Consider the following 12,731-nt stretch of genomic DNA (forward strand, 5'->3'; position numbering starts at 1 on the left):
TATTTCATTTCAGAATTTATATTTGAATTATGGTCTAAATTCCACATGAGCATGTTAATTCCAAATCTATACTTCCTTTAATTTAAGTAATTGAATAGTCAAAAATTTTAAACATTATTAATCAATAACTTTTAATTTATATATTATTTTAAATTTAAATATTAAAATAAAAATAATTAAAATTTTTTTTGATTCGTTTAAACTAAAAACGAAATAAGGCAATTTAGTATTTAAAGAAGAGATAGTAGGTAAAATGAGAAGGTACTATGAAAATAAGGATTTTGCAAAATGTGTTTGCGGTGATAAAACACATTTTGCAAAGTCAAAATAACAAAAAATTGTCCGTTGACTAAATTTTTTACAAAAATTACCTAAATATAAAAGGCATCGTAAGAATTGCAAAAAGTTTAACCTTCATATCCTTGAAAACACCGACTTTCGACGGCTACACTTTGCGATCAGATCGTAAAGTAAGGATTTATTTTTCATCGATTTTCGCAAGATCAAGGTGAGTCATTGAAACTTTATGTACCAATTTTAATTTTTTTCACATTGATTGTTCCTTTATATTTTCTCCTTCAGTTTTTATCAATTAATTTCAGTTTTGCATGTTTAGGGTTATATCCTGTGTTGTAATAATTATTTTTTTACTGAAATGTAATCAAAATTTCGATTTTTCTAATGGCAAGAATTATAATTTATCCTTTTGGCATTTTAGAACTTGATTTTTGAACTCTAGATTTGGTTGAATCTTCTTTTGTCAATTTTGATGCTTATTTGACAAAAAAAATAAAACAATAAACGGATTGATTTTGCCTTTGTTTATGATTGATTATGGATTTATTTTTGATTGATTTGTTTTAATTAATATTTGGATGAGCAATGTCAATGTGATTCAAGAATGTAGATGTATTAAGATTTAATTTGTGTTCGTTTAAATCATGTGATGGTTTCTTATAAAAAATGAAAGTAATGAATTGAAATTTTGATTTGATTTAGTTTTGTGGTAGTTTGGATGTTTGATTGAGTTTGATTTCCCACAAATAAATAGTGTTAATTTTCTGAAGTAATGGAACAGTATAGGAGACTTTAGTTGAATTCAGAAATCAGAATATGTTGCTGAAAGTGAGTGTAATTAAGCGAATTACAAGTTACTTACTTAACAGTAAATTTAAAATCAATCGAAAATTCTGAATCAGACCAATGAAATTCTGGCTGATATGCTCTAACAAATGTTTTAGAATTGATCTCATCCTTTACTTTAACCAACTTTGAAGAATTTCCATCCTTTTGTAATAACTTGATGCTTGAATGTAAGTTATATATGTACAAGGATAGATATGAAAGTTTCTGTTTTTGATATGATCATGGATGTCACTGTTGTATGTAAACTAGGTCAACTTCGCTGATGCTTGCATGTAAAACTCTAACCGCACTGTTAAAATTTCTGTATTTCAGCATATGTTTCAGTTTTGTGGTTTTCATCCTGATAAATCATAGAGTTAAGAATGATTTGGGGTTTTTGATTCATAAATTGGCTACCTATTATTATAACCTGTGGTCAGAAGAGGGAATTTTGTGTTTGTTTCTTTACCTAAATGAAATTTATGTCCTTGGTGTTTCACTCATGTAGGCACTAAATGGCTGAAGCAAAGAGGAAGCCAGTTTTTTCCAAAGTTGCGGAATTACGACCTGGCACCAGTGGCCTTAATCTCACTGTCAAGGTTGTTGACTCAAAGTTAATTATGCAGAGAGGCAGGTCTGATGGACCTCAAGTTCGCCAAATGAAAATCGCTGAATGTTTAGTCGGAGATGAGACTGGAATGATCATCTTTACTGCCAGAAACGATCAAGGTACGCTTTTTATATGTGTGAGTTGTATTCAGCGTTTATTGGTAGATATGTTTAGTTTGGTCCTTATGTTTGCTTTTACTTGGCTGATGTTATGTAATTGGTACATCAGGCATATCTAAGTGTACCTTGTGAATTAATCACATCTGAAGTGTTTCATCTATCCCTACACTTAATTATCTTACTATTTATCGATTTCCTGATTACTGTAGCTAGTAAATGTTAAGCTGTCCTTCTATAGCACTCTCTTAGGTTATTGGTATCTTTTTGAGGGGAGTCTATTTTTGATCATAATAAAATATTATATAATTTTGATTTCCCCAGTAAGTTAAAATTTGGCCCATAGTTACTCTCTATGAATCGCCACGACCTTCAGTGCCCCTTTATCCGAATATGCCAATCAGCTTAAAGTTACGAACGGATCTTATATGAAAAAGAATCTACCAATTTGTTATCTGAATGATACAAAATGGATCCGTCTCTTTTCCCCTTCCAAATTCTTTAAAACCAGCAACCACCTTTCTTTCACAATTCATACTTTATTTTTCTTCCCTTCCTCGTCCTTAGAAGTTCTGCGCTTGTTTATTTATATCTCTTCTGCTGTATAAACTTGTCTTAAGTATCTCCTTAATTCATTAAGAACTTTGTAGGCTACATTAGTTATTTTCAAATATGCTACCATTTCAATTTCTTTGAAATTTGAACTTGCCAAAACCAGCAAGATTGATAATTCCATTATTTATTACAAATATATAATTTTCTTTGGTTTCTATGCCATGGACATTGCTCCTTGATATGTGGTAAAGCTAAATTTCCCTTATTTTCTATTCTTGTCGTTCGAGTAGTTATGATCTTTTCTCAAGGAAATATTTTACATCGTGGAGTCAATAATGGATTGTTTAAGTGCGTAGTTTACCATGAATGCAAAAACATTTTCTACCAAAGAAGGTCTTAGGTGGGTCATGGGTGGTAGGGATTACATTTATCAGTTTTAACATTTCTTCAGTCATTAGAGAGACTTGTTTCATTGCATGATAGAATAGCTGGATTACTAGGAGTTTGATGAGTCAATTCCATATAGGCTATATTCAGTGCCGATTATTGATGAATCTCTTAGCTTTATTGCAATTTGTCACAAGACTTACAACTCTTCTTTTAAACCTTGATATAAAATGCTCGGGACAATGTATCAGGCATTTGAATTTTTCTTACACTTACGTAATGTAATAGGTTGTTTACTTCTTTAAGTTTATTTATTCAAGATGCTGTTGACTGTGTTTGTAATGCGATATAATATATTGGCTTGTCTAATGTAATAGTAATATCTCTCTAATTTAACATGTTTCATGGACCTTAAGACTGATCTGATTATTTTTGGACACATTTTTTCTTGGGAAGCTTTTGATTTGTCATTTGTTGCTAAAATTTTTTCCGTTATATGATTCTTCTTTTTTGTTGATTGTACTGATGATGATTGAATGTGTTGTTCCATTCGTTTCAGTGGACAAAATGCAAAAAGGCGCTACAGTAACCCTGCGCAACGCAAAGATCGACATGTTCAAGGGATCCATGAGGCTTGCTGTGGATAAGTGGGGGATTGTTGAGGTCGCAGCAGAGCCAGCAGATTTCACTGTCAAAGAAGATAACAACCTATCGCTGATCGAGTATGAACTTGTGACCGTTGTCGAGTGAAACGGCTGTAGCAGAAACTCTATTTGGGCCCTTCAAAAGGTTAGAACATGAAGAAATAAATGAAGAATCAAAAAAAGTGAAGTGAATGTAGTTGTATATCTTGGGCATATAATATTCTAAGCTGCTCGTGAAAACCTTACCTTCCGTGGAGGAAATCGAGGCTTCCAATCACTACCAAAAAGTGGGAGAAGCGAACCATTTAGTTGTTCGTGAAAGCAGCTTCATGGATTTGAACCCTTCTTAAAAATGGTAGTGTGCTTGCTGTCTGTTAGAAACTTGGTTTGTTTTTCTGATTCTCTTTGACTTGGTAGTTTGGAGATTAGATAACAAGAATTGGTTTTATGTCATAATATGCTTGAGATTGAACAAGAACCCAATGCTATATAACTAATTACTATTTCGCATCTAGTATCTCTACATAAGCTTTACTTTGTTTTTATATTAGTCTACGACGAGTCTACTACATACTACTCCCTTTTTCATGTTTGATAGACTTTTGATTTCGGGCTGTTCAAAATTTCTTGTTCATCTTCCATTTTCGCTTGCACGTCCCTCAAATTTCAACCTTAAACTGAGCTGCATATGACATTGAAGTGTGCTATTGCTACAAATTATATGATATGCCGACTCTTTAATGACTCAGGGTGACAGAATTCTTTGTTTCTTCAATCAACCATTGCAGGCGTCATTTGGTTGATCACTTGTAGGCCTAGTTAATCTGCGGGTCAGGTGAGTCGGATGTGGACAATATTGTTCTCCACTTTTTAAGGCGAACAATGGAAAAGGATGGATATTCAGTGTTGAATAGGGTCATAACTCACAACTAATGGTGGATTTTGAATAATCTTTTACGAGGTGAACAATTTAAATTAAATGTATTGTCGATATCTTTAGTCGCGCTCTCCTTTATGGGTATGAGTTGCCGCAATCTCTCCCTCACCAGACCCTACTCATGGTTTTTCTATGGGCGGCATACATCGAGTATGATGATGATGTCGATATCTCTATGGCATTCTTATATACAGCCACTGTTTTTTTTTTTTTTTTTTTTTTTTTTTTCTGTAGCCACCCACCCCCATTGACCATGCCTAAAGCATTTACAAACGCCCTTCTATCCTCTTTGCTTCAGTTCTGTTAACAACACTTAGCAGGCGACATAAGTACGCTGAAGTAACACCAACCTAAGAATACTGTGCCAAATCTCGATTTGTCGACCAATAGTGTCGACTATGATAGAGACACATTTCATGATTGAGCTTAGGCACAAGTAGTCAAGTGGGTTGCGACATATCACACAACCTCAACACATGATCTATGCTGATGATGCCACCAAAAAAAGTGTTTTCGCCACAACTCTGTTATATACCTCCACAAATGACCACTAGCTGCAACGCTCCATTCCTTATTACTGGGATTGGCTTGTTACCTACCCTCCACTTGCAATTCCAATATTTGTCGCACATCGTGCAATATGATAAGCCATCTTCCCCACGTTCTATGAAATTTGTTTGCATTCGATTGCCACTTAACAAAATTAAAAATGAGGGAAAATCAACATACGAATATATGCATGATTTTTCTTGTGGTTTTTAGTTAATCTATTGAGACTAAAACTATTAAAAGTTTAAGCTGATAGCTTTAATCCTAATATATGTAGATCATATCCAAACGAGAACTTTTAGAGTTAAAAGTATAGATGCATATATTTCTCTCTCATATATGGCGTTATATATTTAACTTTAAATGGAGAAGCATGAGATTTGAATTAATGATTTTTTTACATATCTTTATGATATCTTGTCAAGTGAATAATCTCAATTAAATATTTTGATGGTTGTAAGTTTAAGATGTGATGTATATTTTATCAGGAAGAAAAATTTGCCAAGTATTATTTTTGACAAAACTAACGCCAAATTTATTGAATTATTATTGTTCTAAAATTTAAGGTTATAAGGTTGGTTTTGCATATATTAATTTTTATAATTGTTGCTTATTCTTGATGAAATGCTTAAATTAAAAAACGTGTAGAATTAAATTGAACAATGCAAAATTGGAAGGAGTAGATAATATTGTACATGTGTATCATATACTTAGAGATCATGAAAATATGATTGCTCATTGGTGCTCTTTACCCGCAATTAAGTAGAAAAAAAAAAGAAGAATAGGGACACATGAGTTAAAAGCCATTTCTTCCCACTAATTGTATACACGATTTAAAGACTTTTTCACCTAAAATGATAAAGATTAAACACAAGGGTCTTAATCAACCTTCAACGACTTTTAATTTATGCTGTGAAGCAATAACCAATATGCTTTTAAAAAACATGCATGGACGTCCATCATTACATCATTGAAGCATTAGATTCATGTATATGGTTGAACCAATGGCAATAAGTAGTCATCCTTGGTCTTTTTATACATGCATGCTAAAAATAAGTAAAATTAAAGAAATTACACTACCTTTATGCAATATTCTAACATGACATCATGTTGTTGCTTCAATTACATCATTTTAAGTTCTAAAAAGGGTTTTATTATTTTCTTATTAGGACTACGTTGTACTTCAATCTACTCTATATATTGTTCGATCATCATCATCATCTTACTCAGTGTATCTCAAGTAAAAACTATGTACTCAGATTTAACTTTATGCATTGCTCAATGACGAAAATTATTTGTTTTCTTTTAATTTGCTGCATGATATTTATAATCTATAACCTTATTTAGTGTGTGAAAGAAATACAAAATGAATTGATTATTTTAAATAATAAAAAGCTATTAAGGAAAATGAATATTATGAAAGATATTTCATAATTAAGGACTACATGTATCTCTTAAAAACTATAAAAACTAAAATGAGACCATTTTTTTTTAATAAAAAAAAAAAAACCACACAATAGCAAATTAGGAATAGCATTGCTGGTTTGGTGCTTATGTGCCCAGTGCCCACCAGGCCACAACGCTCCATTAAGTGAAAAAAGTAGGTAAAATCGGGAAATGGAAATAGCCATTAACCAATCAAGATCCAGCTAGTGGAGGCAATTTTTCAATTTGTTAATTAAGTTCGTCATAGAAATAATTTTTAAAAAAATCGGACAATTCCCTATATAATATTAATATTTATAATATTTTACTGGATCCGTGAAAGATTGATCGATAAACCTTCAATTACTTCACAATTTATAATATTTTATATTTTTTTGTTTTTTATATTTGTAAAGTTTGATCAATTTAAATGAGAATCGTATTGACGAAATATTGTAATCATATATTACTTGGACGACTTTTAAAATCCAATATTCCTATAATCGGCTAAGCATTTCGTGCATGTCCATCATTGAAGCCGTTGAAGCATTAGGTAATGTATAATTATTGGTGGCTCCAAATTCTTCGTCTTTAGAACAAACTTTGGACTAAAAGCAACAAAAGAAAAGTTGTAAAAAGCAGCATATATATATATATATATATATATATATATATATATATATATATATATATATATAATAATAATAATAATAATAATAAAATAAGAAGAATTTTAAAATAAGAAAAATGAGAAGAATTTTTGTTTAATTTTGTTTTGTAACTATATATATACAAAAAAGGATACTATGTTATAAAGTAATAATCTTCTAAAGATTTATGTCACTAATTACTGTTCTATATAACATAGTTACTTTTTCAATTATGTGTTTTTGGCTCAATCATGATTATATATTTTTTTTTATTTTAGTGAAATCAAGGGTGTAAAATCCTTTTTATCCTTCTCATTTTCAACAATCTTTAATTGGAACAGCCTATAAAGGAAAATGTAGAGTAGATTACTCGGTGGGCATTAAGGATATTGTAAATAGGCATTTAAAATATTGTAAATAGGTATTAAGGATACATTAAACAGACATTTAGGGATGATGTAAGTAGGCACTAAGGATATTGTAAGTAGACATTCAAGGACTCCTAAAAAAAATAGGTAATTAAGGATACTGTAAGTAGACATTAAGGATATTATAAGTAGGCATTACGAATATGGTAAGTAGATATTAATGCTAGGATGTAATTTAATATAATTTAGTTGAAAATATATATTATGACATTTCTCATAACTATTTAATTTTATAATTGAACTTGATTAGAATTTGTAATATAATATATATTAGTTGAATAACCTTTTTTTAATAATATTTTATAGTTATTTGTATCTGTGAAATTCAGCACTATATATTGACATAAGATCTAATAGCTATTTTTAAAATAGGGAGTACTCCACAAAGTTAAGATTGAATTCCAAAAAGTATTTGAATTGGCATAATGAGTGATCCATGAACTAAAGTTATAATAATGATCCATTTTCACAATAATAATAATAATAATAATAATAATGACCCCTCATTCCTCAAAGTCCAAAGACCCAACTCCTTCCGCTCAAAAATGATATGAATTAAATTTGTATGGATATTTTTAAAAATAATATCTATTTAAATTTATAATTTATTTTAGTGACTAGATCGTGACATATGTCTTACATCTTCATAATTAAGAGTCCATGAAATAAAATGTAAGTTGTTATATATCATATCAAAATTTATACTTTGAAATGGAATATTAATGTATATATATTCTCAATTAATACATAATAGTGGAAGAAAAGAACGTGACCAGATTAATTTTGATTTGAGCGACTTTAAGAATCTGATTAGAAACAAATGTAATTTGTAATGTCGTCAAATAACGTGTTTTGCGTTGTTGATTTCCATTTCATTGCATTTACTTTTCTTTTGATAGCTAACCTTTTTATATTCACTTATTCACTACTCAACTATTTCTCATTAGTTTGTGTTGGAATGAACATATACAATATGTTATGCATTATCAATATCACTAACCAATTTCTTTACGGGGCATTTTTTGGGGTCTCATCAACCACGTTTCTCGTGCCCTTTCTTTGAAGGGAGTGCGAGTATAGGTTGTTTATTGTCGCTCTCGTGTACTCTACCACTAAGCAAAAATTGTATATAATGATAAAGTATAGTACGGTATCAGTGTAGATATAAAGGGAAAGATATGTAAATCTGTATAATTATATCCCAAAACATATATATTGACAATATTACTGCATGGAATTAATGTACATGCATATATTTTGAAATGATACTCTTACAAGGAAATAGACCATATTATATAGAGAAAGAAAATTACATACAAAAGTAGAAAGAAGGAAAGGTATATTCATCGTTCTTTATTTATTGTATCTTCTTAATTTATAGGACATGCATAATACAAAACAAAGTAAGGGCATACTTGAAAAGACATGTAATTAGTGGAATATTTATAAAAACTATTTTGAAGAAAAGAGAAAAATAGCATTGCTTCATGTGAATAGTATAAATAAATGCCACAGAAAAAGTTACATATTAATTCAGAAGATATTCCGTCTCAAAATCAATTGATAGAAATACTTTCCAAATCTACATAGAAGTTACATTCATGTGATTCAACTAAAAATAAATACATGAATCATATTGTAGTATTGTTCATGAAAATATATTACAGCGTCTCACGGTAATATGATGAAAAACAAAAAGTTTATAAGCTAAAAAATTTTATTATTAGGTTATTTAATCTAATATTAGACATGTCTCGCGATAAAATTCTCTCATATAAAAATTTGTATATATATTAAGGTAATTGATAGATAGATAAATAATATGTAAGTTTCTCTGAGCTAACTCGATATATTACTTTTGTTAAACTATTATTTTATAGGTGTAGCTAACTCTCATTCATTATGTGCATGATTGTTCATGATGATTAGGCTAAAGAAAAATAACCATAAAGATTTTGCTTTTAACGATGAGAAAAGAGAAGTTTGTCAATTAGTAATAAGCTTTTGGATTAGGTGTTCACCAAGCAGGAATTATGTATAATGGTATGTATGTATTGTAAATATTAAAATTAAGGTGTGTAAGTCTAAATATATCCACATATATATCGACATGATGTGATAAAAGTAGGATAAAAAGATTCTTAAGGCGAATAACAAATAAAACTACTTAAAATAAAAAAATGAAAATATTAAATAGGAATAAAGAAAGTATATAACTACTTAGAAAATATCCTCTGAAATATGATGAATCGATTAACGTTTTTGTATTTTCTAGTTTATTCAATTTGTCTTATTGAATTTATTATAAATTTTTTTGGTGGACTACCTGACTTTGATATAATTTTACTTTTGTTTTGTTTATGACCTTAATTTAATTTCACACCTTTTTGTTTATATCGATTTTACCGTAAGATGCTTTTAAATTAGGCTATATTGCTTAACTAAATTAATTAAATATTATTTTTATACTTAAAATACTCACTATAAGTATTTAATATTTATCATGTCATTTGCCTTTAAAAGGTTTAATAAAATTAGCATTTGGGATAACTGACTATTTCAACTACTTCTAAAGTGAGGATTTAACCACTAAACTTAAGATTGTGGCAGTTTATAATCCAAAATAATTATTTTAACTATAAAGTGAGGGATAAAACAACATATGATAAGTTTTATGTAAGTAAAAAAAATCAAAACTCACTGCCGCATAACTCAAGGTTTCTTCCATTGCTGTCATTCACATCAAAAACATTTCTCTTCTCTTTTTCCTCCTCATTCCATCATTTACCATCCAGTAATTCTAAAAATTGAGGCAAATCTTTTTTTTTTTTTTGGATCATAAATCTCTTCATTTAATTGATAATTTTTTTAGATTATGTGAAGAAAATTTTATTTAATAGATTGTTTAGTTTATGAATTATATTCATCTTTATTTAGCTTTGCTTTAATTATTTTTATATATATCTATGCAAATGCAATCGATCATAAATCTGGAAAAATAGATCATAAAATTTTTTATATCTATACTTTGCTTTGAATTTTTATTTACCGTTGCTTTGAATTTCACGTTTTTCATCATTATTTGCTATTAAAATTTATTTTATTGTTGTTTCTCTCAATTTTTTGTTGTTAATGAAAAATATAAATCTGAAAAAACGTAATTTTTTGTCTTTTATTTCTTCATTTAACTAGTTCATGAATATTATTAATCTAGAAAATTATGTTATTGTTGTTTGAGTATAATTTTTATGTCAGATTTGTTGATATGAAATGTTTTTATTTCTTGTTTTTCTTTGTTTTGTGATTTATATCAAGATTTATGATCGTGGAGAATAGTATGCTATGACAGTGAGATAATTATGGAGAAGAGGGTCTTACACCTCTGTTATTTTCTAGCAATTGTAGTACTTTCATACCAAATCATGTATTATGATATCAAACAAATTTTCTCTTGTTAATTTTTCCCCCTATAATACAACACTCTTGAAATATTTCAACCACATTATGTTCCTTTGTATCCGGGTAGGGCCTAAGAGTTTCTTGTTAATCTATTTTTTCATATGATCATTGAAGCGGTAGAAAATTACAAATTTAAAATCATAAAAAGTTTAATTAAATAAATGAGTATGTTTAAGATGATTAATTATTTACAATGTGATAGAGAAATCTTAATGTGATTGGGCCCAATACATTTTAGGCTGATTGATTATTAGTGACTAAGCTAATTGTGTGTATAATGATGTGGACCTGTACTGCTATTTTATGTTTAGCTTTACATTTTAGAATAATGGTTAGGCCCTGTTAGACTGTTATCCACAAGGTTTTGTTAATTTTGTACATGTCGGCTGCTATTATTTGGTTAGTTCGATATTATTTTTATTGAAGAAGTCTCATATGTGGCGGTTCTATATTTAGGACATGATAAATGGTCAGTATATGTGTGATCACTTTTTAACATCTATGTGATTATATTTAATTTATTGTGTGATCACTTTTAAAGTATATGTGATCATGTGAGCACTTATAAAGCATGTGTGGTCACTTTGACTATTATAAGTGATTACTTTTAAAGCTTATGTGATCATTTTAAGACCTATATGATTACTTTTAAAGCCTATTTGATCATTTATAAGACATACGCAATCATTTTAATTTTCAAGTCTACCACCACCACTACAAAACTCAATCTCCATAAGCTTTTAAAAAGTGATCACATAATCCTTAAAAGTGATCACATATGCTTTAAAAGTAATCACATAAGCTTAAAAAGTAATCTTATAAACTTTAATATTGATCACATAGTAATCACAATATTGTTACTTTGCAAAACTCTTATAAATTTAACCAAGACATATATTTTCTAGTTAAATCCTATTGGTCAGTATTATCGATTGGTCATTAAACTTTTAAGTTTGCATTGTAATCTATGCAAAAAGTGAAAAGGAAGAATATGAGATAAATATTAAATATATATTGAATAATATTTTAAGATTATTATTCCAATGACACACAAGATAAATATATAGGTAAAATTAAAGATCCTGATCCAAATCAGTGAATAATTGCTTTGTATCTTTTTATCTTTTTGATCTATCTTTATATCTCTTCTCAAGAAACCACATGATGCACAACCTTTGATGATCATTATCCAACAAAAGCCTGTACTTAGTCTTCATTAACCCCTCATCCTTCATCACCAAACTTAATTATATTGTATCAAATTGTAAGACTGAATCGTATTCCAATTAGTGTCTATTTTTTTTTTATTTTTTTATTCAGAAATAGGTAAAAGAATTCTTGTTAATTAGATAAGCGGAGAAAAAATTGATCATTCTTTTAGGTAAACTTATAATAGTTGACTTAGCTTTAAAGACAACTACTATAACAATTGAATAAATAAACGTATACAGATTTTAATATCAAGTTTGAGATTTTTTATAATAACGAAAAACTTTAATTTACTAATTTATATCAAAAGAATTATATAATTTATTTATTTATTTTAATTTATTTTGCATTTTAATCACTTTCATTAATAAAAAATTAAATGGTTCAGTTTTTATTTTAGAATAATATTGAATGGTTGATATTCCTTATTGATTGTGGTGGTACTATGGAATTAGTCTTTATCTATAGATGATGAGAATTAAACCCCTATCACAACGATAAAAAAGAAAACATATAACCATTAAGTTAAACTAAAATTCTCTTTTAAGTGTTACTAACATTTAACTAGTAAAATTATATCTCCCTTAGTATACAAATCAATTTAGTTTTAATCCACTTTATTATGCTATACTACTAC

General features: G+C 28.7%; 1 protein-coding gene across 1 annotated transcript; it reads left to right on the top strand.

The window, feature by feature from the left end:
* Nucleotides 1-276: 276 nt before the first annotated feature.
* On the top strand, nucleotides 277-3,965 carry LOC130807538 (uncharacterized protein At4g28440). The gene is made up of 3 exons (XM_057672789.1): nucleotides 277-508; nucleotides 1,634-1,854; nucleotides 3,353-3,965. The coding sequence occupies exons 2-3, from the start codon at nucleotides 1,641-1,643 to the stop codon at nucleotides 3,541-3,543; spliced, it is 405 nt and encodes a 134-aa protein (XP_057528772.1). The 5' UTR covers nucleotides 277-508; nucleotides 1,634-1,640; the 3' UTR covers nucleotides 3,544-3,965.
* The last annotated feature ends 8,766 nt before the right edge of the window (nucleotides 3,966-12,731 follow it).

The sequence above is a fragment of the Amaranthus tricolor genome, chromosome 3 (genome assembly GCF_026212465.1).
Source record: "Amaranthus tricolor cultivar Red isolate AtriRed21 chromosome 3, ASM2621246v1, whole genome shotgun sequence".
NCBI classification, from domain to species: Eukaryota; Viridiplantae; Streptophyta; class Magnoliopsida; order Caryophyllales; family Amaranthaceae; genus Amaranthus; species Amaranthus tricolor.

What these genes read in the sequence shown, in the direction of transcription:
- LOC130807538 (XM_057672789.1), top strand. Translation starts at nt 1,641, where the DNA reads ATGGCTGAAGCAAAGAGGAAGCCAGTTTTTTCCAAAGTTGCGGAATTA. An exon ending in TACTGCCAGAAACGATCAAG is followed by an intron (nt 1,855 to 3,352) that starts GTACGCTTTTTA and finishes CATTCGTTTCAG; the next exon opens with TGGACAAAATGCAAAAAGGC.